Consider the following 19,815-nt stretch of genomic DNA (forward strand, 5'->3'; position numbering starts at 1 on the left):
TTACTTGTCAACTGATCCTTCCATATAGTAGACCATAGGGAAACAGCAGATGGCTTCAAGGAAGTGGTGATCTGGCCTGTGGGGACACACACACCAAAGGTCAGGGAAGAGATAAGCTCAAAGTCCTAAAGCTAAGCCTGGTACAGTCATTGGCCCCCAGGCTCCTCTGGCTCTGGGCAGCTTTATCCAATGTGCAACTTTGGTTGATCTAGGCTTAAGTGGAACCAAGGAAAGAAGGAAGCTATGGTAGCCAAGATCTAAAGGGAACCAGGCTATTCCTTGGACTTTCTCTTCTGTCTTATCCCCAGATATGCCTAGCTTAGGCATGAGCTGCCATAATTAGGCATAATCTACCCATTATCCCATTGGATCACTCTAGGGACATGTAAATTCACCTTTGAAGACTGGCCAGGATCCCCAGGTGGAGTGGGTAGCTATTCTGTTTCAGAAGGAAAGAATAAAGGCAATGTACAGCTGTGGCGAGAGTACTGGCTTTCAACCACAGTATTGTAGGATTTCCGAGTTAAAAGAGGTCATATAGCTCATTCCTGAGCCAAGTCTCAGACAAGTTTTCAAGTAGCCTTTGTTTAAAGATTCCTCTTGGGGCAGCTAGGTGGCACAGTGAGTAGAGCACCAGCCCTGGAGTCAGGAGGACCTGAGTTCAAGTCCGGCCTCATACACTTGACACACTTACTAGTTGTGTGACCTTGGGTAAGCCACTTAACCCCAATTGCCCTGCCTTCCCCCCTCAAAGAAAAGAAAAAAAAGACTCCTCTTGGCTCAAAGGGTAGAGATGGGGTGAAGGGACCACTGCTGTCTAAAGCAGTCCATTCCACTTTTGGACAGTTCTAATATTAGGATGCTGTCCTTTATACAAAGACTAAATCTGCATCTTGGCAATGTCTAGCTCAAGGATGGGGAACCTAAGGCCTCGAGGCCCTTTGACTGAATCCAAACTTTACAGAACAAATCCCCATAATAAAGGGATTTGTTCTGTAAAACTTGGACCCAATCAAAAGGCTGCACCCGAGGACTTAGAAGGCCACATATGGCCTCAAGGCTGCAGGTTCCCCACCCCTGGTCTAGCCAGTTTCTAGTTTTGCCTTCTAGGATCATGTAGAATGAGTTGAATTCTTCTTCCACATAACAGTCCTTCAAAGACCAGTGTTGAGTCCTGTCTCAAGACCTCTCTTCTCCAAGCAAAGCATTTTAATTTCTTCAGCTGATCCTTGTATGGCACAGTCTTTAGGCTCCTCACTATGCTGGTTACATTCCTCCAGCTTTCTAAAATGTGCCACCCAGAACTGAAAACAACACTCAGTATGTGGTTAGAATAGGATAGAAGATAGCAGAACACTGCCCTTGTTCTAGATACCAAACCTCATCCATATCAGGGTTGTTATGTGTTTTTGTTTTTTGTTCCCATATCATACTGTTGACTGATAATGAGTTTGTAGTCCTATAAAATATATATATATATTCTTTTTTTACAGGAGTGGCTTTCTAGCTATACCTCCCTGGTCTTGTACTTATATGTTGATTTTTTGAACCTGAGTGTAGGATTTTGCATTTGTCTTCATGGAATCCTACCTAATTAGATTTGCCTTATTTTTTGCCTATTGAGATCTTTTTGGATCTTGATTTTGTCATTCCATACAGTAGCCATTTCTCTCAGCTTTGTGCCATCTGCAAATTTGACAAACCTGACACTGATGCCTTCACCTATGCTACTGATAAAAATGTTAAGCAGTAAAGCACTAAGGACAGATCCCTGAGGCATGACTCTAGAAGTCTCCTTTCTAGTTGACACTGAGCCATTACAGGCTTTTCTCAGGTCTGATCATTCATCCCATTGAGAATCTACCTAACTGGACTCATCTTGCCTTCATTTCTCTGTTGTACATAAGATAATAACAGGAGAGAGACTTTGCTGAATATTAAGTGACTTTCACATTTTCTCCAGATCTACCAGTGTAATAACTCTGATGACAAAGGAAATTAGTTTAGCTTACTTTAAAATAAATTTCTTGGTACCTTTTGCTTTGACATCACAGTAATTTCTGTACATACCCTCCTTGATCAGGATCCCCCTCCCCTTCTCTGTGAGCGTTCCATTGTAACGAGGACAAACAGCAAAACCAAATGACAAGCAACAACTGCACTGGACAGCATTTGCTTGATGAAGTCTTACTAGTTCCTAGCAATTAACTTCCTCTCCTACCAAATGCTCATAAACTCTACTTTAATAATAAAATCTGACTAAAAATCAAAGTCAAAGTTACCTGCTTATAGTTTGTGGACTCTGTCTTCTTCCTTGTTTAAAAAAAATTGGGATAATATTTGCCTTTCTGAATCCCTCTCCTTTCATCCGCAGCCTTTCAAAGCTTGGAGGATGTCACAGTAAAGTGAAAAAGTGCTAGACTCAGAATTAGGGAAGACCTGGGTTTAAATTTTGTTTCTAAAATTTGCTAGCTGTGTAGCCATGAGCAAGTCACTTTAACTGTCTGGTTTTCAGTTTTTTCGTCTGTAAAATGTGGGTAAAAATATCTAGAACACTTACGTCATGTGATTGTTATGAGGATCAAATAAGATAAAGAAGGAAGGAAATAAGCATTTATTAAGCACCTAGTACGTGCCCGCCACTGTATAATATTAACTAGCATGTGCCAGATACTTTATGAATATCATCTCATTTGTAAATATTACTTTATTTGATCTTCACAACAACCCTAGGTGCTATTATTATCTACATTTCATTATTATCCCCAATTTTAGAGTTGAAGAAACTGGGGCAGACAGGTTCCATGACTTGCCCATGGTCACACAGCTAGTAAGTGTTTGAAGCAGATTTGAACTCAGGTCTTCCTGACTCCAGGCCCAGAGCTCCATCCACTGTGTCATCTATTTGTATATAAAGAATTTAGTAACCCTTCAAGCATGGTATTAATGTCAGCTATTTTGTCATTATCATCACTGACAGTTGTGTGGCCATCACATCCACTATTTCTTTCAGTGCCTTGGCTCATCCAAGCCTGGGGAGTTGACCTCACCAAAGCTACTCTCAGTAGTCTATGTGGACAAAATGGAAAGGTGAGAGCTAGAAGACAGTGTACAGTAGAATGGATTCTCACTTGGGTGAATGACTGGCCCCCAGAGGAACCTTGAATGTCTCAGTGTCAGCCACAAGGGAGGCCTCTGGTAGAGGGCCTATATCTGTTCTCTTACTATCTCTTTACTTACCATGGGTTTCAGGTCCCCATCAGCTGTTTTTGTTCTATCCTTCCTAAGGCCAAGATCATTCTCTTTGGCAGGGAAAACAGAAACAAAATACAAAGGTCGAGTAGTTTTGCTTTCTCTCCGATGTTGACTATCATTTTCCCACATACTCTGAGGAGATTCCCTTTTGGAGCCTCCCTCCTTCTCCCCGACAATGTAGTGTTCTTGAAAAGCCCCTTTTGTGGTCGTTAGCATTCACTGAGAGGCAGTGTGGTATAGCAGATAGAGAGCTGGCCTCAAAGAAAGGAGGAGCTGGGTTCAGGTCTTCCTTCTGGTCACATGGGTGACCCCAGGCAAGTCACTTAACCTCTTAAAGCTCTAGGCAGATTCTCTAAGTCCAAAAGTTGCAGAGAAAGGACTGACCTGTGTTGGCAGGAGTTACCTTAGCTGAGAGTTCTATCAATGAGATCTTAGCTCTAATCTGGATCCCTGTGCTTCACAACTGCTCCAGCTCATCCTGAGCTCTAGCACCCCTGACACTCTTAGTACCTTTCTTAGTACCTTCCCAATGTTTTATATTCATCTTCTACAATATCCTTGTTGAATATCTAGGCTTCACTTCACCATTTGCAGTGACAGGGAGCTCACTGTCTCCTGGACTAGATGCTTTTCCATCCCCAAATGAACCATTTTTAGGCTTATTATCTTTTCTCCATTCCCTGGCCATAGAACTGACTCCCTAACTAGCCTATCCAGCTAGAACAAATCTATTCCTTAGGTTTAGGAAGGCCTGGAACGGCCCGATCCATCCCCGTTCCACCTCTGGAAACCCAATCCAGAACCTATGCCAAATTGATGAAAGGGTTGATAGGGAGAGTCAAGAATACTGTAGTCATATGTGATCCCATTATAACATTGCCAGAAGTTTTTTTCTAGGATTGCTCAAGAATGATTAGGATTTCAAAAGTCAGAAAAAGGGAGAGGAGTTGAATTTAAGTTGTATTGAGGGGATGAGCACATAGGACATGTCTAGGCAGTAGCAGATTATCCTCAATGACAAAATGTATTAGCTCCGCCGACGTGGGTGGGGGCTGAATTCATAATGCTGGACCACTCTACTCTACCTGGGGTAGAAAATAATCTTGAATAGATTAACCCAACTCAATCCTGTTTTAGTCAAAGCCAGAAGAGCCCAGCCAATATTAGTGGGGCCTTCTTTTTTCGGCTTGTTACACAAAAAGAACAGCTTGTCAGTGTACTTACTTGTTGTCCAAAAGCAAAACTATTGGATTTAGCTCCTTCCTAGATCTATAATATGCCCGGAGTGGAACAATGAAGTTATATAACCCATTCCCAGCCGTCTCTGCAGAAACTATGATCAATTTGTTCTTAAAGCCATAGGCCTTAGCATCTTCATAACTGTTGTGCTTGCAGCCCTGGATGGAGATAAGATCCAGAGAACAGACCCTGTCAGTCGGTGTTTCTGTTAGGCTCCATAGGGAAGAAACACCCAGAGGACAGATAGAGTCAGTCAATGTGTTGGCTATTATCGTGAACAAAAATAGCACCCTGAGAACTAATGTGTAGACAGATAATGTTCTATTTGTAACTTATGTGGTGACAGCATCTGGAGAACAGAGTGGCTCAAAGTTTCATTCACTTTTCTATTTTGGGATGCCATATTATATTCTAGAAATGAAACAGAGCTAGATCTTTGTCTAGATCATTGGCCATTTTGGGAAAAATGTCAACCTTTGGGCTAGTATTGGCTTTCTAAAAGGGTAGAAGAATGTGTGTGTGTATGTTAGTATGTTACTGTGGAGTAGAGACCATTCTATTGGAGGAAACAAAATATACGGACTGGCAAAGGGCCTTCAGTCCATGGGATATGAGAATGAGTTAGTCTGGAGAAGACTCAGAGGTGATGACAGCTGTCATCAAATAGTTGAAAAACTGTCAAGTGGAAGAGGGATTAGCTTTGTTCTTTTTGACTCCAGTGGGCAGAAACAGGAGCAGTGGGCGGAAACTTTAAAGTGGCAAATTGAAGGTTGAAGTCAGGAAGAAACTTTCCACCAATGGGTTGCCTTGAGAGGTGGTGGGTTCCCCCTCCTTGGGGGAACTTGCTTGGAAGTCTTCCAGCAAGGTTGAATATGTGTCAGGTATGTTATAGTGGGGAATTCCTTTCATGTAGATTCTTTCGTTGGCTGGTGAGCCCCTTCATTAGCTCCTTGAGGGGAGGGACTCTTTTGCCTCATTTTGTATCTCCAGAGCTTAGCACAGTGCCTGAACTTAATGAATGTCTATTGACTGACTGTATGACCTCTGAGGTCCTTTCCCATTTTTGAATTCTGTAATTCTATAAAATAAGAACAACAATATTAACTCACACATGTTCTTTAGCACCCGGAGGTTCACAGAGCTCCTTACATACATTACTTGAGTACTTCAGGATCTCTGGTTTTGTCCATGTGGACATTTCTCCGTTGACACAAATCACAAACTCTCTACAACTTAGTAGAGGTGACAGCTAACATTTAACATTCTGTGGCCAACCTGTGTATGACCCTCTCTGAGCTTAGCAAGATTGGTCCTTGGATGACAGATATCTGTCATTGGGCTCATGCTCAAAATCTTACAAGTTTAGTTGCATCTGCCAAACTCTGTGCTGCACTGTCATGGCCTTTGAGGAGTCCCTTCCATGCCATGATGAGGCACTGGACTAGGACTGGTATGGGAGGCTGCATACATTATCACATGCACATGTACATGTGTACTTGGCTTTGGACTATGTACCCAAATGATGTACATAAATGACATCCTGGGAATTCACAACGCTTAAGGCAAACTAATAGAGTCCCATTCTGAAGACCTATCATAGAATTATGTTCAGAATTCTCCCTGGCTATTGCTTTTATAACGAGGACAGAGAGTATCACCTACCAGAACAGAGAATAGAAACACAGTGGTTGCTGACTCCATAGGGTTGGGTAACTAACTGAATGCATGACCCTGGGGCAGAAAGCGATCTTAAATAATATAAAATGAAGACTAACCAGCTTAATGCTGCCTTTGTCAAAGCCATAAGGCTCTAGCCAATATTAGTGGGTCACATCTTTTAGCTTCTTATATGAAGGCAACAGATCGGGGGTGTACTTACTTGTAATCCATCCTTTCGTGGGCTTAGGGAGGTAGTTTGGTTTAATTATCTCCTGCTGAGTGGCTGGCCACGGAGAGTGTTAGAGACATCAAATAGTGTCAACAGGTGATATTATTAGGTCCTCTTGAGCCTTGGACTGAAGAAGTCTTACCTGATGCCCTCTTACCTTATCTAATCTTAGGCAGCAGAAAGGGGCTTTCACAGGGAGCAGATGGCACAGAGTAGGAGAGCTTCCAATATATGGAGAGTTGGGAGGGTAACCTTTCACATACCTAGAACAGAGGAAGTCCAGTTTCAGGTATCAAATATATGAACTTCTTGCTGTAGTACATTACTCAGAAGTTGGGTAACAATAGTGTATTGAACAACTATGTGCCTAGCCAGCCCCATACTGGTTGATTCCTTCCTACCTTTCCAATCCTCTTACATACATACCATCATTTCCCTGATGTCATGGTCCTCTTCGAAAATGAAGGACAAACACAACAATGACACACTATTCCCATCCATGAACTCTTCAGTTCAGCCATACGGTTCTGCCCATATTATACTCCATTTCCATTCTGTTGCCTTGACCAGTTGTATGCTACACGGCTGCCATGCATTGTCCTGTCATCTCTACCTCTTGGAATTTCTGGTGTCCCTCAAGACTTAGTTCAAGCATCATATTCTGCAGTAAATCTTTCCTGATTCCTCCCAACTGTTAGGGCATGTCCTCTCAAAATTATTTTATATATTTACATGTGTACATGTTATTTCTCCCATTAGACTGTAAGCTGCTTGAGGCCAGGGCCTGGGCATATTTAACCCAAGAAATATGCCTATTTCATTTTTGTATTACATCCCCAGGGCCCAGCATGGTATCTGTCACATAACAGGCATTTACTAAATGCCTATTGATTGGCCCATTAATATGACATCATCCCTGCTCTCAAGGAAAATTGGTTCTCATAGATTTAGAGATAATTAGAATTTGAGAGTCAGAAGAGATCTCAGAGGTCATTTAATGTAGTTTAGAAGACCATGATCTGTAAAACAATGAAAGAATATTACAAAGCAGCAAATCCAGTGTAAGGCTATGTATTTCAGACAATGAGTTATACAACCCCCTCATCTATAAAATTAGGGGGTTAGAGACAATGGGCTCTATGATTCTTTCCAGCCCTAAGACTCTTATTCTACAAGTACTATAGAAATTCTGAGGTTAGACATGATTATGGAGTAGGCAAGGAAGGCTTAATTCCCTCTCAAGGAATTGAGGTAGGCCTTGAAAGAGGGGCAAATTTAAAAAAGGGAAGTGGAGAAGACAAGGCATTCTAAGAAGGAAGATGGGATCTCATGCGGCCTTTGTTTGGTGGAACAGGGACAAGCAGACCTGGCTGTACTGGAGGGTTTATGCTGGAGAATGGCAGAAAATAAGGCTTCCAGGAACCCATGCCCAGGAGCTGGAAGGCGGGCAAGAATTGAAAAGGACTTGACTCACCTTGCCATCTAAAACAAAACTGTGGGCCCAAGTAACCACAAGAGGGCATCCTAACATCATAGAACAGCTTTGGTCCCTGATAAGAGACTGCTGGTAAAATCAAAGGTGTTTTTTGTTTTTGTCTTTTGTTTTTTGGATGCTACATTATGATGCAAAGAGGAGGGGGAGGAAGGAGGCAGAATCCCCCACCTTCCTGGCATCTGACTTAATCTGGTGGGAACAGGGGAACTCTCTTTCCTATTCTTTCTTGGGTTGGGAGTTGGCTGGGAGACTGAAGGGAATTGGAAAAGGGATGGAGAGCTGGCAACCCCTTTTTAACCTTTGGAAATTCAGTAGTCCAGAGCAGGGAGGGGCACAGATTTGAGTAAACTCAAGAAAAGCCCTTGAAGGCAGGGCTTATCTCTCCTACAGCACCAGTGGGGTGCACCTGAGGCTCAGTGAAGACTGATGGATTTGAGTGGAAGACAAAGGAAAATGGATTCTTGTGTATCCATCTAGTTAAACTCTCCCTTCCTTTAGGCTCCCATTCCGCACTTTTCATGAAATTGGCCTTAGCTCCTCAAGCCCACACTGTTCTCTCAATTTTCGAAATCCTATAGTCGACAAATACATTTAACTCTACCTGTCCGTCCCACTTACTCTTGCCTTTATTACTTCATGGCTCTGTGGCTACCCAGCTGGGAGGTCTTGCTCAAATTACTGCCTCTCCTTGGGCCTCAGTTTACTTTTCTGTCAAGCGAGGGGATCAAACTAGATGGTCTTCTTATCTTTGTATCCATAGCAATAGCAATGCCTCACATCTTCATTGTACTTTAAGGTTTATAACACGCTTTCCTCCCAGAAATCTTGCAAAGTCAGCATCACAAACAATATTATCCCCATTTTAAAGATGGGGGGTGATGAAATGGCTCTGAGGTATCCTTATGAGATTTTCTGACTCCAAATTGAGAACTCCTTCTACCATGCCAAATTTCCATTAGACAAGGAATTCTTTGTGGGCAGGAATGACAGCTTCTCTTTTGTCTTCTTTAGTAATGGCATAAGGCTGGGCACATATCAGATACTCCATAAATGCTTGTTAATTAAATTAGAATAAATATTTCAAAAGGGAGAGTTTATAGTCCTTATAAATAGCTGCCAAAATAATCTTTCTTAAGGATAGATCTGGCCATGTCACTTTCCTACAGGAGAATCTTCAGTGGCTCCCCGTTGGCTGTAGGATAAAATATAAACTCTTCATTTTGGTTTCGAAAGCTCTTCACTGTCTAGCTTCAGCCTACCTCTTCAGACTCATTTTATGTTACAGTCCTTCCCACACTCTGTTCCAAACAAACACAGCATTTGCTGATCCCCCAAACCTGACTTTCCATATCTTATTTCTGTTTCTTTGCACAGGCCACCTCATGCCTGGAAATACTTCCTCCTCCCTTCTATCTTTTAGAAAGCTTAGTTTGCTTTAAGGCTCACAAATATTTTTCACAAATATAAGTCACAAATATTCTTCAACTAGTGACAGTTATTTCACCAGCAGAGAAAATAAGAACATATTCATGAATAAAGGTCACAAATACAGTTCTGCGGTCGAGGCTAATCATTTGTTTGTTTTAAGCAGGAACACCTATGGTGTGACCGAAAATGTGTTTGAATTTCTTACATCTTGCATTTTCCAGCAGGAATCCTGACTCAGCCAACACTTTCCTTTGCTGACTCTTGTAATCAAAACACAGAGTATTACTTACACTAACAAATGATAATTCTTCATCATAAAGAGAAGTGTAAACATGGCCTTCTCCTCTCTCCTCCCCCCCGCCCCCCGCCCATGAATCTGCTAACTCTTCTCCCTCCTGTGAACATTAGCTAGTGCTCTGTTATTAGCAAAATGGACACATGTTTGGGGAACTCTCCAATTTATTTTACTTTCCAGCAGGGATACAACTTTAAGAGAGAGTGAGGAAGTAGTAGATCCTTGTTGTTGTTCAGTTGTTTCAGTCATCTTAGACTCTTTTTGACTCCATTTGGGGTTTTCTTGACAAAGATACAGGAGTGGTTCGCCATTTCCTTCTCCAGCTTATTTTTTACATATGAGGAAACTGAGGCAAACAGGGTTAAGTGACTTGCCCAGGGTCATACAGCTAGTAAGTGTCTGAGGCTGGATTTGAACTCAGGTCTCACTGACTCTGAGCTCAGTGCTCTAGCAATGGATCCTAGAGTCAGAAAAATTGGGATCAAATCATGGGTATGATATTTCTGCTTGTGTGACCTTGAGAAAAGCAATTGCCATCTTATGCCTCAGTTTCCCTATCTGTAAAACAAGAGGGATGGATTAGCTGGTCCCTGAGGTCCCTTCCAGTCCTAAAATCTGGTGGTCCTAAATAGTGAGTCATTTCTTCTGCAGCACTGGGCAAGGGTGCTAGACTTGGAATCGATGGATCTGAATTTGAGTCTTGGCTCTGCTGTTTGCCCGTGGATTTGGCGAGTCATTTGGTTCTTTCAGTTCCCATTTTTATATTTCTGTAAGATTACCATTGGACTCTGAGTCAAATGAGTTCATCAGAAATAGAAAACCCTATACATATTTAAGAGATTATGATTATTATTCATCTTAAAGGTAGGGAGGATAGCATAACAGATATAAAATATTCCTGTTTGGACAACTGAAGAAAAGATGGTAACCAGTTACCTAGAAAACGAATTAATCTAGAGCAAGGACCGTGTAGCCAAGGTGTAGAACAGACACATGAGACACATCTGTGGACTACAATACCCCCTAGTGCATCAGAACCAGATTAAAATGCAATTGGGAAATATTTGACAAAATAAAAAGATAATAGAACATGGATGACATTTATATGTGGTTTTCCAAATCAGTATGTGGCCCACAGGGATCCTTCTGTATGGTTTAGTGGCCCTGTCTCTATTTGAGTTTAATATCACGGGTGTAGCAGATAGAGGGCCAGCCTTGAAGCCAGGAAGATCTGAGTGATCCCACCTCTGACATAGACTGGCTGAGGAATCCTTGACAGTCATTGGCCTAACCTCCCAGCACTCTAGGCAACTCTCTAAGATTATGAGCTGCAGGGAAAGTGCCACTCTGCAGTGGTAGAAGGGATTTCTTCACCCAGGAACTCCCTAGACCAATGAAATCACGGGCCCAGTCCCTATCCCTATATAACCATTTACCTAAATCATTTGCAATCTTCTTAGAGTAAAAGCCAAGATTAATATTGTTCTCTAGAATGATAGGTTATCTAGAATAGCCACTTTTATTAGATAATAAGTACCTATCTAGAGCACTAACTCCCTGCTTAGAACAAGATGAACTTATCTAAATCAGTAATCATTCATTCGTTGATTCATTCATTCTGGTGTCCCTTAGTGCATGAAAAAAGCACTGAATTTTGAATCAGAGGACCTAGGGTTCAAGTCCTGACCTGCTTACTCACTGTCTTTAGGAAAGTCTTGTCTCCTCTCTGGGCCTCAGTTTCATCCTCTGTAAAATGAGGGAGTTGGAATAGATGATCCCCAAAGTCTCTTCCAGGGCAGCTAGGGGCACCGCTGGTGGTTCTCCAGACTCTCAGATAGAGTGCTGGGCCTGCAGTCAAGAAGATTCCTCTTCCTGAATTCAAATCTGGTTTCAGACACTTACTAGCTGTGTGACCCTGGGCAAGTCACTCAAACCCGTTTGCCTCAGTTTCCTCATCTGTAAAATGAGCTGGAGAAGGCAATGGCAAACTATTCCAGTATCTTTAAGAAAACCCCAAATGGGGTCACAGAGTTGGACATGACTGAATAACAACAACAACAAAGTCTCTTTCAGCTTTAAATTCAATATACTGTTTTTACTCAGTGTTTGTTACAACCATTTGATCACTCACTCTCCCTTACTACCTTTGGAATGAAGAACTTTTTTTATTTTCTGCACGATCAACTGCAGCACAACTGAAACCTGACTTGGAGTCAGCCTCATAAAATCTTAAATGCCTCTTCCATGGCTCAGGCATTTTATGTTTTTCCCGACTCTTCATCTCAATTCTTACCCACCTTCCCCAATTTTAAACTTACATTGCTCACGATTGCCTTTCCTCTTCGCCTACAGTTTCTCTGGCTCAAAGTCACTTTTAAAAAGATACTTAGTGTCTCTTAAATAAGTTCAAGATTAATTTGGAAGAAAAAAAATCCATAATTAACAATTAACCCATTTTTCTTCTTTATTCCCTGCTGGGGAATGAGTGGGACTTTCATCATCAATGGCTGTGTGTTTACAGAAGCAATACCAGAGGCAGCTCAATTAATGACATGACACCGAGCTTAATGGAGAGTCGAGTTAATTACAGGGAGGTCTGCAGCTATAGACTGAACTTCAGTGGGTGCCTCTGAGGTAAATGCCGTACTTACTCTACCACAGTGAGCCCCTCATCGTCAGATGGCGTCATCTCATCCTCTGACTGGTCACTGAGGAGGTCACAGGGGAGGAGGGAAGAGCTGTCTGCCAGCTCCAGGACTGGGGCGATGCTGGGTCTGCGACTGCTAGAGCCATTCTCTGTGGGCAGGGTGAGTTTGCTGCTATTTGGGGGCCGGCAATCAGTGCTCTGCAAGTCCATGGCCACTGTACCTGGAAAGACGGACAAAAAACTAACCCATTGGCCACTGTGTGCCTCAATAGGGGTTTCCTCGTTCACCCCCACCCCTTGTTCTGTATATCAACACTCTCAGATTAATTTATACAGATCCTGGTCCCTGGGGGACACAGCTATTCCAGGGATCCCAACCTACTTCACTCTTTTCAGACTTCATTTACCCGAATAAAACATCCATTTCCTGGCCACACACTGGTCTCTATCTCTGGCTACAGATTGGCTCCTAATGAGGATCTGGGAATTTCCCAGAAAGAAGAGTTTTTTCCTTTTTACTGCAAATTTCCTGGATCATCACTATAACATTCTCTGCTGGTGCAAAATTTAGTGAGAGTTGGATCTGTCTTAGACCCCAGCCAAGGGGATTGAACTACTGAAATACTCAAAGGATCTCATTACAAAATCTTTTGTCATTTAACATTGTGGTGAAGTAACCATAAAAGGCGGAGTGGGAAGAAAGAATGGGATATCCACAACCAGAGTCAGGATTATGTGCTACCATGGATTCTGTGAGGGTTTGTTCTATGATTCCTTTAAATTCCTTAAATCCAAAATTATTGCCTTTTCTTTCCTTCAACCTGTAGGTGGCAGCCTGGGGTTGGGATAAGTCCGCCTTGGTCAGATAAGCAGGCTCCTTGGCCTTTCCTCATTAGTTCCTAGGCCACAATGGATTTATCTAATTTTCCAGCCATGACTCTCCCTTGGGGGTTACAGATCCAGAGTCCAGAGTTATACTCTGGCTATTCGTCCCTCACCAATATGTTTATGAAGGCAAGCTTAAACTCTCTGGGTGAGCCTCAGTGTCTAATGGCCCTAAACTAATCATTTGCCATTCTAGCTCTAAGTCTTGTAGTTCTAGAATTGGCATCCTAGGGCAGAAGAGATGGGCATAGAAGGGAAGAACCACAAGTCACATGCCACTGCCTTGCTGATGGCAGGGAAGAAATCATTGTGAACTGCCTAGGAGCTTCAGTCTTTAGTCTGCTGGTGGAAACATCATCTGCTGCCTCTATAAATCCTGGCCTAGCCCACATAGCATGAGAGGGAGGGGAGATAGCACAGGGCCTGGGGGGACTGTTCCAATCCAATCTATCCAAAGAATGCCTTGTATTCTACTCAACTAGTCAGAGAGCCAGCTTCTCAGTGGTCAGTCCCAAGGCTGTGTCCATTCAGCCCAGAAAGCAGCTGGTCTGGCGCTGCTGGCCAGTGTTGCCATGGAAGAGTCTGTCCCTCTCTTCCTGACACACTTCTGTTTCTTGGAAGCCAATTTGGGAAGCTCCCTGATGGGAGGCATAATTGTGTATAATGTGCACCTAATTTGGGCAGAACATGGGCAGCTGCTTCCCTCCTGCCTATGTTCCATCGGCTGATGGCTCCAGGCCATATTGACAAGCACATAAAGAGGGGAGGAGGGTGGTGAGATAACAAGCATGGATCCAGGCTTGGACCAGGAGGCACACAGAGCCCATCTAATAGCAAGACATTCTATCCCTCAAGGATCTTTCAGGTACTAAAAAAGGAGAAGGAGGTGAAACCCTTCTTGGTGGCATCTAGGCTCTACCCTCTCAACTTCAATCGTTCCTGAACACCGTCTACCACCAGACTAATCTTTGGCCCACAAGGTTTCACCTGGTTACTCCACTACTCAAAGGTTTTCATGGACTTTTCATTGTTTACAGAAGAACCAGGGTGGGGTAGTAGGAAGAACATTGGACTGGGAATAGAGGGACCCTTGCTTTCTTCTATTAGTTTTGGCACCCACTTGCTGTGTGACTTTGAGCAAGTCACTTCCCATTTCTGGGCTGTAGTAAAATGGGAGGGTTGGATTACATGGTTTCTTTTGGCCCTTTCAGCTCTGACTTTCTATGATATTATAATCTGCTTAGAAATAGTTTGGTTTGTAAAGGAGAAGGCAAAGAAGCTAATGGTAAAGATGATATTTTCGTATGATCTATAGCATTCAATAATCTTTAGCCCTTCTCTGCTGTCATGGAAGGGCAAGAAGTGGCTGGTATTCTCCTCATTGGTGTTGATAGGGTGCAGGGGGAAGAACCCTAGACTTAGGGTTAGAAGTTCCTGTTCTACCACATAAGAACTGTGTGACCAAGGGAAGTCATTTTTCCTCTAAGCAAGTTTCCTTTACAATGGTGTGCGTGTGCGTGCTTGCATGTGTGCATGTGTGTGCGTGTGCGCATGTGTAAACATGAGATCTCTAGGGTCCTTTAAGTTCTAACATTTATGATTCTGTTCTGATGGCTGTGAAGAACCATTTGGTTTGAAGCTGAAAATAAACAAAACAAACTAAATCTATGTCCTTTTTTTTTCTCATTAAAAAATTACTGATGTTTTTTTTTTTACTGTTTGGAACAGACTCCACTTTGCAGATTGGGCCCATGTTTACTTACTGTCAAAACCAAACTCCACAGGCAGCTGCAACATTGTTTTTGCTATGCATGAAATGATTGCTATGGGTACATGTGGAGAACTGTGAAGATTTAAACATTGATGCACAAGCCACTCCAAAATCCTGGCACTAAAAAGTAAGAGTAATTCCTCATAGCAACTGCTCTCTGAAGCATGGGTGCTCTTCTTCTCTACTCCATTCTTTTTTCCCTAAGGATGCAACTTGATGGCATTAGAAAGATTCTCTCTGCTCTTCACTGTGCACACATGATGGGCCACAACAATTTTCAAAGGATGGCTAGCTGCTTGCAGGAAGGGTCGATGCAGTCTACCTGGGTTGAACTCAGCCTCCTTCTGCCCCGTAATACTTTTTTTTTCTTTCCATACTACGATCACTTGTGATCTTGGAGTCAGGAAGACTGGAGTTTGAATCCTGCCCCCCAGACACTTACTAAGGCTCTGAATAAGTCAGTCAACCTCTGTCAGCCCCATAAAGCTCATCTGTTAAATGGGGCCTCTCTCACATTGGAAGAATCCAAGGAGATGTGGAAAGCTCTTTGCAAATCCTAAAGGACTATACAAATGTTAGCTGTAATTATCATCATTATTAGTAGTAATATTCCCTCCAGTGATGAACATCAGATTGTGACCTCTCTCTTGCTTAGTAGGATTTCAGGAGTTGCTATGACCAGAAACCTTTCTTTTTCTTTTTTTTTGGAGGGGGGGAAGGCAAGGCAATTGGGGTTAAGCGACTTGCCCAAGGTCACACAGCTAGTAAATATGTCAAGTGTCAAAGGCCACATTTGAACTCAGGTCCTCCTGAATCTGGGGCTGGTGCTCTACTCACTGGGCCACCTAGCTGCCTCAGCCAAAAAAGTTGTATCACTATGTGGCCAATCTGGTCTAAACTTAGGGTTTATCATTAGACCCTTGTGTGGAGCCTGTCCAGGTTGGTATAGCCTCTCATAATGAATTCCCATAGAATAGAGGGTCACTTCCATGCTATGATGTAACATCAGAGTAGTGGAGTAGAGTAGAGTAGAGTTAGTGGAGATCCTAGAACAAAATGACAGCAATGGTGAACATTCATAGTAATTTAAAGTCACCAAGGTACTTGATTCATAACTCTGTAAAACAACTAGAGTCGGTGTTATTAATAGCCCCATTTTATAGATAAGAATACTGAGGCTCAGAGGAAGGGGAAGTGGCTTGCCTGTGGTTACACAGCTATGAAGTGTCAGGGCCAGACTTGAAGATTTCCTACTCCAAGTCCTGTGTTCTTTCCACAAGTCAAAATCAACAGTGAACAAAATCCGATGGAGAATGAGCCTACAATGGACTGCACTGGAACTCTGCTGGTCAGGAGAGAGACCTCCAAAGGATGATCTGGGACATTCTCAATCCTGCCCTAAACCTGCTGCCAATTCTAGGATTGAACTAAACTCATTTGGAGCCTCTTAATACTCATGGCCTGAGAAAGTCCCTCCAAGTTTACTCCTTATAGACGGAAGTAGAACAGAATGTGGTCTTCAACATCCAGTTCCAACGTTCAAGGCTTCCCCCTTGCTCCAGTTCTGGAGGTTAGCATTTGGAGAATGAAACAAACTTTCTTCTCTGTTCCCTGTATTATCAGAGACTCTCAGAAACACTAAGCTCAGAGAAACTTTAGCGGTCCTTAGAGAAGACCTCAGAGACAAGTATGTTACCTTCTCTTAAGAGGAGAAAATGGAGGGGAAGTGATTTGCCCAAAGTCACACAGTGTAACTGGTCAAGCCAGTCCTGGAGCCCAGTTCTGCCCCCTTCCAATCACGTCAGTGCCCTTTGTTGTCCATAGATGTTCATTTTGCCCTCTCCCAACCTTCATCTCTGCAAACTTTATCTAGTCCCCTGTCCTTGTATGGTCTTTCCTGGATCTTGAGATCGCATTAGTTGCCCTTCTCTGGACATTCCCCTGCTGTGTTTGTCTGCCTTGATCATGGCAGTCAGATGTGCCAGTAGCTCTGTGGGGGTGGAGGCTTGTGGTTTAGTGGAAGGAAAGGAAATTGTTTTCTGGATGGTGGTTGGCATCATGAAGGCCTTTGGGGGACTGGATGAGACATGGGGACCCATGGAGATAAAGAGGTGAGCAGAAATTGAAATTGAATTCAGCTTGTTCAACTCTCAGGAAAAGTGTAAAACTGATTGTCTTCCATGCCCTCTGACTTTACTTTATCTCTCTCCTTTCTCTCCAAGAACACTTACTCTGCCTGCTCGGGGCTCCCAACTACTGTCTCTTCTCTCCAGCAAGATCTACTCTGGACGCCTCCCTCCTGCCCCTTATTCTCCCATTAGAACTTACCTATTGTGGGTTTCCTCTTGTATAAAGCTGCACTTAGGTAGAAATAATCTTTCTCCTCATTCATGCCCATGGTTGTTAACAGCTCATTAATGATGATAATAGCTCACATCTAAATAGTGTTTTCCTCATAGTCACCTCGTGACGTTAAGTAGTACAGTCATTATTGGTCACTTTTATAGCTGACAAAACTGAGGGTCAAGAGGTGTGGAGGTGAAGGAACTTGTCCAGGGTCACCTAGCTAGTAGGTAGTAGAGCCAAGATCTCTGACTCCAAGTATAGAATTTTTTTTCCATTGCACTAAGCTGTAGGAATTGCCCTCCTTAGTCACACAAAGTCGATTTGTGAGATTTCCCAGAGGTCTTTGCATTTTAACGACACTGGCTATGCCTCAACCCAAAGGAATAAATCCTCAATGGTGAAGTTTTAGACAGTGTGGGAGAGCAAAATGGGAACCTGGGGCCTTGTCAATGCTCTGTGCCTCATATCATGCATGTGACTGCCTGTTTTGCCCAGTTTAGGATTGGTTCTGCCCCTTTCTCCTCCTGACTTCAGGGAATTCCTTCTGGGAGTGGGGGGTCCCCTCACCCATGGAAGCAATGATGCTATGGACTGGCAGCCGGGAGGGTCCGTCATAGAGGCCTCGCCCTGAGAAGCCCTGCCTCTTCTGCTTTTCTTCCTGTTTGAAGATGAAGGCTGAGTTCTCCTCCTTGGTGATGTTGATATAGAAGCAGGTGTCAGAAGCAGCCATGATGTGCCGTGGGCCTGGGTTCAGCAAGATGCTTTTATTCTCCTCCCGCTTCAGCCCGATCAGGCACACACCATATCTAGGGCAGACACAATAGTAGGCACTCAAGGCCAACCTCATAAAGAGGGCACTTGCTTTACCATTCCCACTCCCCTCTCTACCGCAGGGCTCAGAATGCGACTTGAAAACTTTATCTCTGGCACTCATTGTCCCAGTTGAGGGACAGACAAAAGAACCCTAGGGAGCTTTTCTTTCTTTCTGAGATATGGAAAACAGTTCTTTTCTTTATGCTGCATGCCTGTGAGTCACTTATGCTTTTTCTAGTCAAAGCTGAAGGACTGGATTTTCCAGATAATAGAAATAATAGCGAAGCAATGATAATGACAGGAGCAGTGGAGTATCCATATAGTGATTTAGGGTTTGTAAATGTCAATGCTGGGATTCAAAATCGAGGGCACTTCTTCTGATGGCAGAAGGGCCCTGGGGCTTGAAGTGGATGGGAAAATGTCACATAGAGCAGAGCAAACATGGGACAGAGGTCAGGAGATCAAATTTCTGGTCTTGGCTCTGCCGCTAAATTCCCATATGACTCGGGCAAAGCTATTTCTTTTCTCTGGCCTTCAGTTTCCTCCTATGAAGATCAGGTTGGACAAGATGACCTCTACAGTGCCTTCCATCTCTGATATTCTAAGTTTCCAGGATCCAAGATGTAATCTTGGAAAAAATACATTATATTTGGTGTCAGGGGACCTGGGTTCCATTCCTGGCTCTGCTGCTCACTCCCTGTATGACCTTGGACAAGTCACTTAACCTTCTGGGCCTCAGTTTCCTCACCTATAAAGCAAAGTGGTTGGACTAGATGACCTCTAAAATTTTTTTTCACCTATGATCCTATGATTCCATGGGATGGACTTTTCTCTCCTTCACCTTCCTCACTTCTCAGCTTTTTCAGAGCAGGGAAAATGGAGGTGATGAGTAAGAAAAAAAGCAAGAATGAGGGAGGAGAGAGGGTATTTAGCCTAAGAAGAAGGGTAGATACCCTTCCTATTCCTAACACACACACACACACACACACACACACACCCATGAAACTCCTTTCAAGCACTGTCCCTGGCCTCAACCCCATGGAGCTGGTGGCTACTTCCAATTATTCCGTTACTTGCCCCCCAACCCCCGGGGGACCCTGCCTCTCCTCTCACTTTTTGTGGGCGTGGAAGGCTGCATAGGTGAAGCTCTTGCCTTCATACTCCATGAAGAACTTGCTGTCTCCCATTCGGATATGATAAACTTCATTCCCTGAGCATCGGCCGTACATCCGCTGCCATTGCTCCGGTGAATCCTGACCTTCCCTAGGGACAAAGCCAGAGACCAGGCCTGCCCATTAAAGCTGCCCCAAGATGCTTGGGACAGGAGAGACAGGTGCATGGGGAAGGGACACACAGACAAGGCCCACACTAGATGGGAGTTAAGAATGGAGGCACATTCCACCTGAGCAGAAACCCACACCTCTAGGACTGATCTTGCTCTATGAACAGCATGATTTGAGAGGCAATGGTAAAGGCCACTCCCAAATATCTCTTCAGTCTCATTGCCTCATTTCCACCATTGGAGGATCATTCTGTTTGTCAAACCAGGCTGAAGAGGTCTCATCTCATCAGTCCTCATATGCTGCTCTACCAGCCCCCACCCCCACCCCCAAATCCCAGGTCATTTTAACCAGAGACACACATGCTGCTCTTGGTATTGGCTCTGGTTCTTTTGAGGAAGGTTATACTCTTTGGGAATAGTCTTATAAACACCCTCCTTGAAGAAAACTCCTTGATAAAGGTTGAGCTGGAG

General features: G+C 43.4%; 1 protein-coding gene across 3 annotated transcripts in view; it reads right to left on the reverse strand.

Annotated features, from left to right (window-relative positions):
• The window catches only part of KCNT1 (potassium sodium-activated channel subfamily T member 1), a 194,565-nt gene that overhangs the window by 23,241 nt on the left and 151,509 nt on the right, over positions 1–19,815 (reverse strand). For 2 of the 3 annotated variants that reach the window (XM_036750628.1, XM_036750627.1), the window contains 6 exons: positions 19,176–19,325; positions 17,817–18,055; positions 12,252–12,468; positions 6,540–6,645; positions 4,480–4,652; positions 5–76 (listed from right to left, as the gene is read on the reverse strand). In XM_036750628.1, coding sequence (XP_036606523.1) covers positions 5–76; positions 4,480–4,652; positions 6,540–6,645; positions 12,252–12,468; positions 17,817–18,055; positions 19,176–19,325 — 957 coding nt within the window. The remainder of the gene's footprint in view (positions 1–4; positions 77–4,479; positions 4,653–6,539; positions 6,646–12,251; positions 12,469–17,816; positions 18,056–19,175; positions 19,326–19,815) is intronic. The other variant, XM_036750629.1, reaches the window with a different exon arrangement.

The sequence above is a fragment of the Trichosurus vulpecula genome, chromosome 3 (assembly GCF_011100635.1).
Source record: "Trichosurus vulpecula isolate mTriVul1 chromosome 3, mTriVul1.pri, whole genome shotgun sequence".
Classification (NCBI taxonomy): domain Eukaryota; kingdom Metazoa; phylum Chordata; class Mammalia; order Diprotodontia; family Phalangeridae; genus Trichosurus; species Trichosurus vulpecula.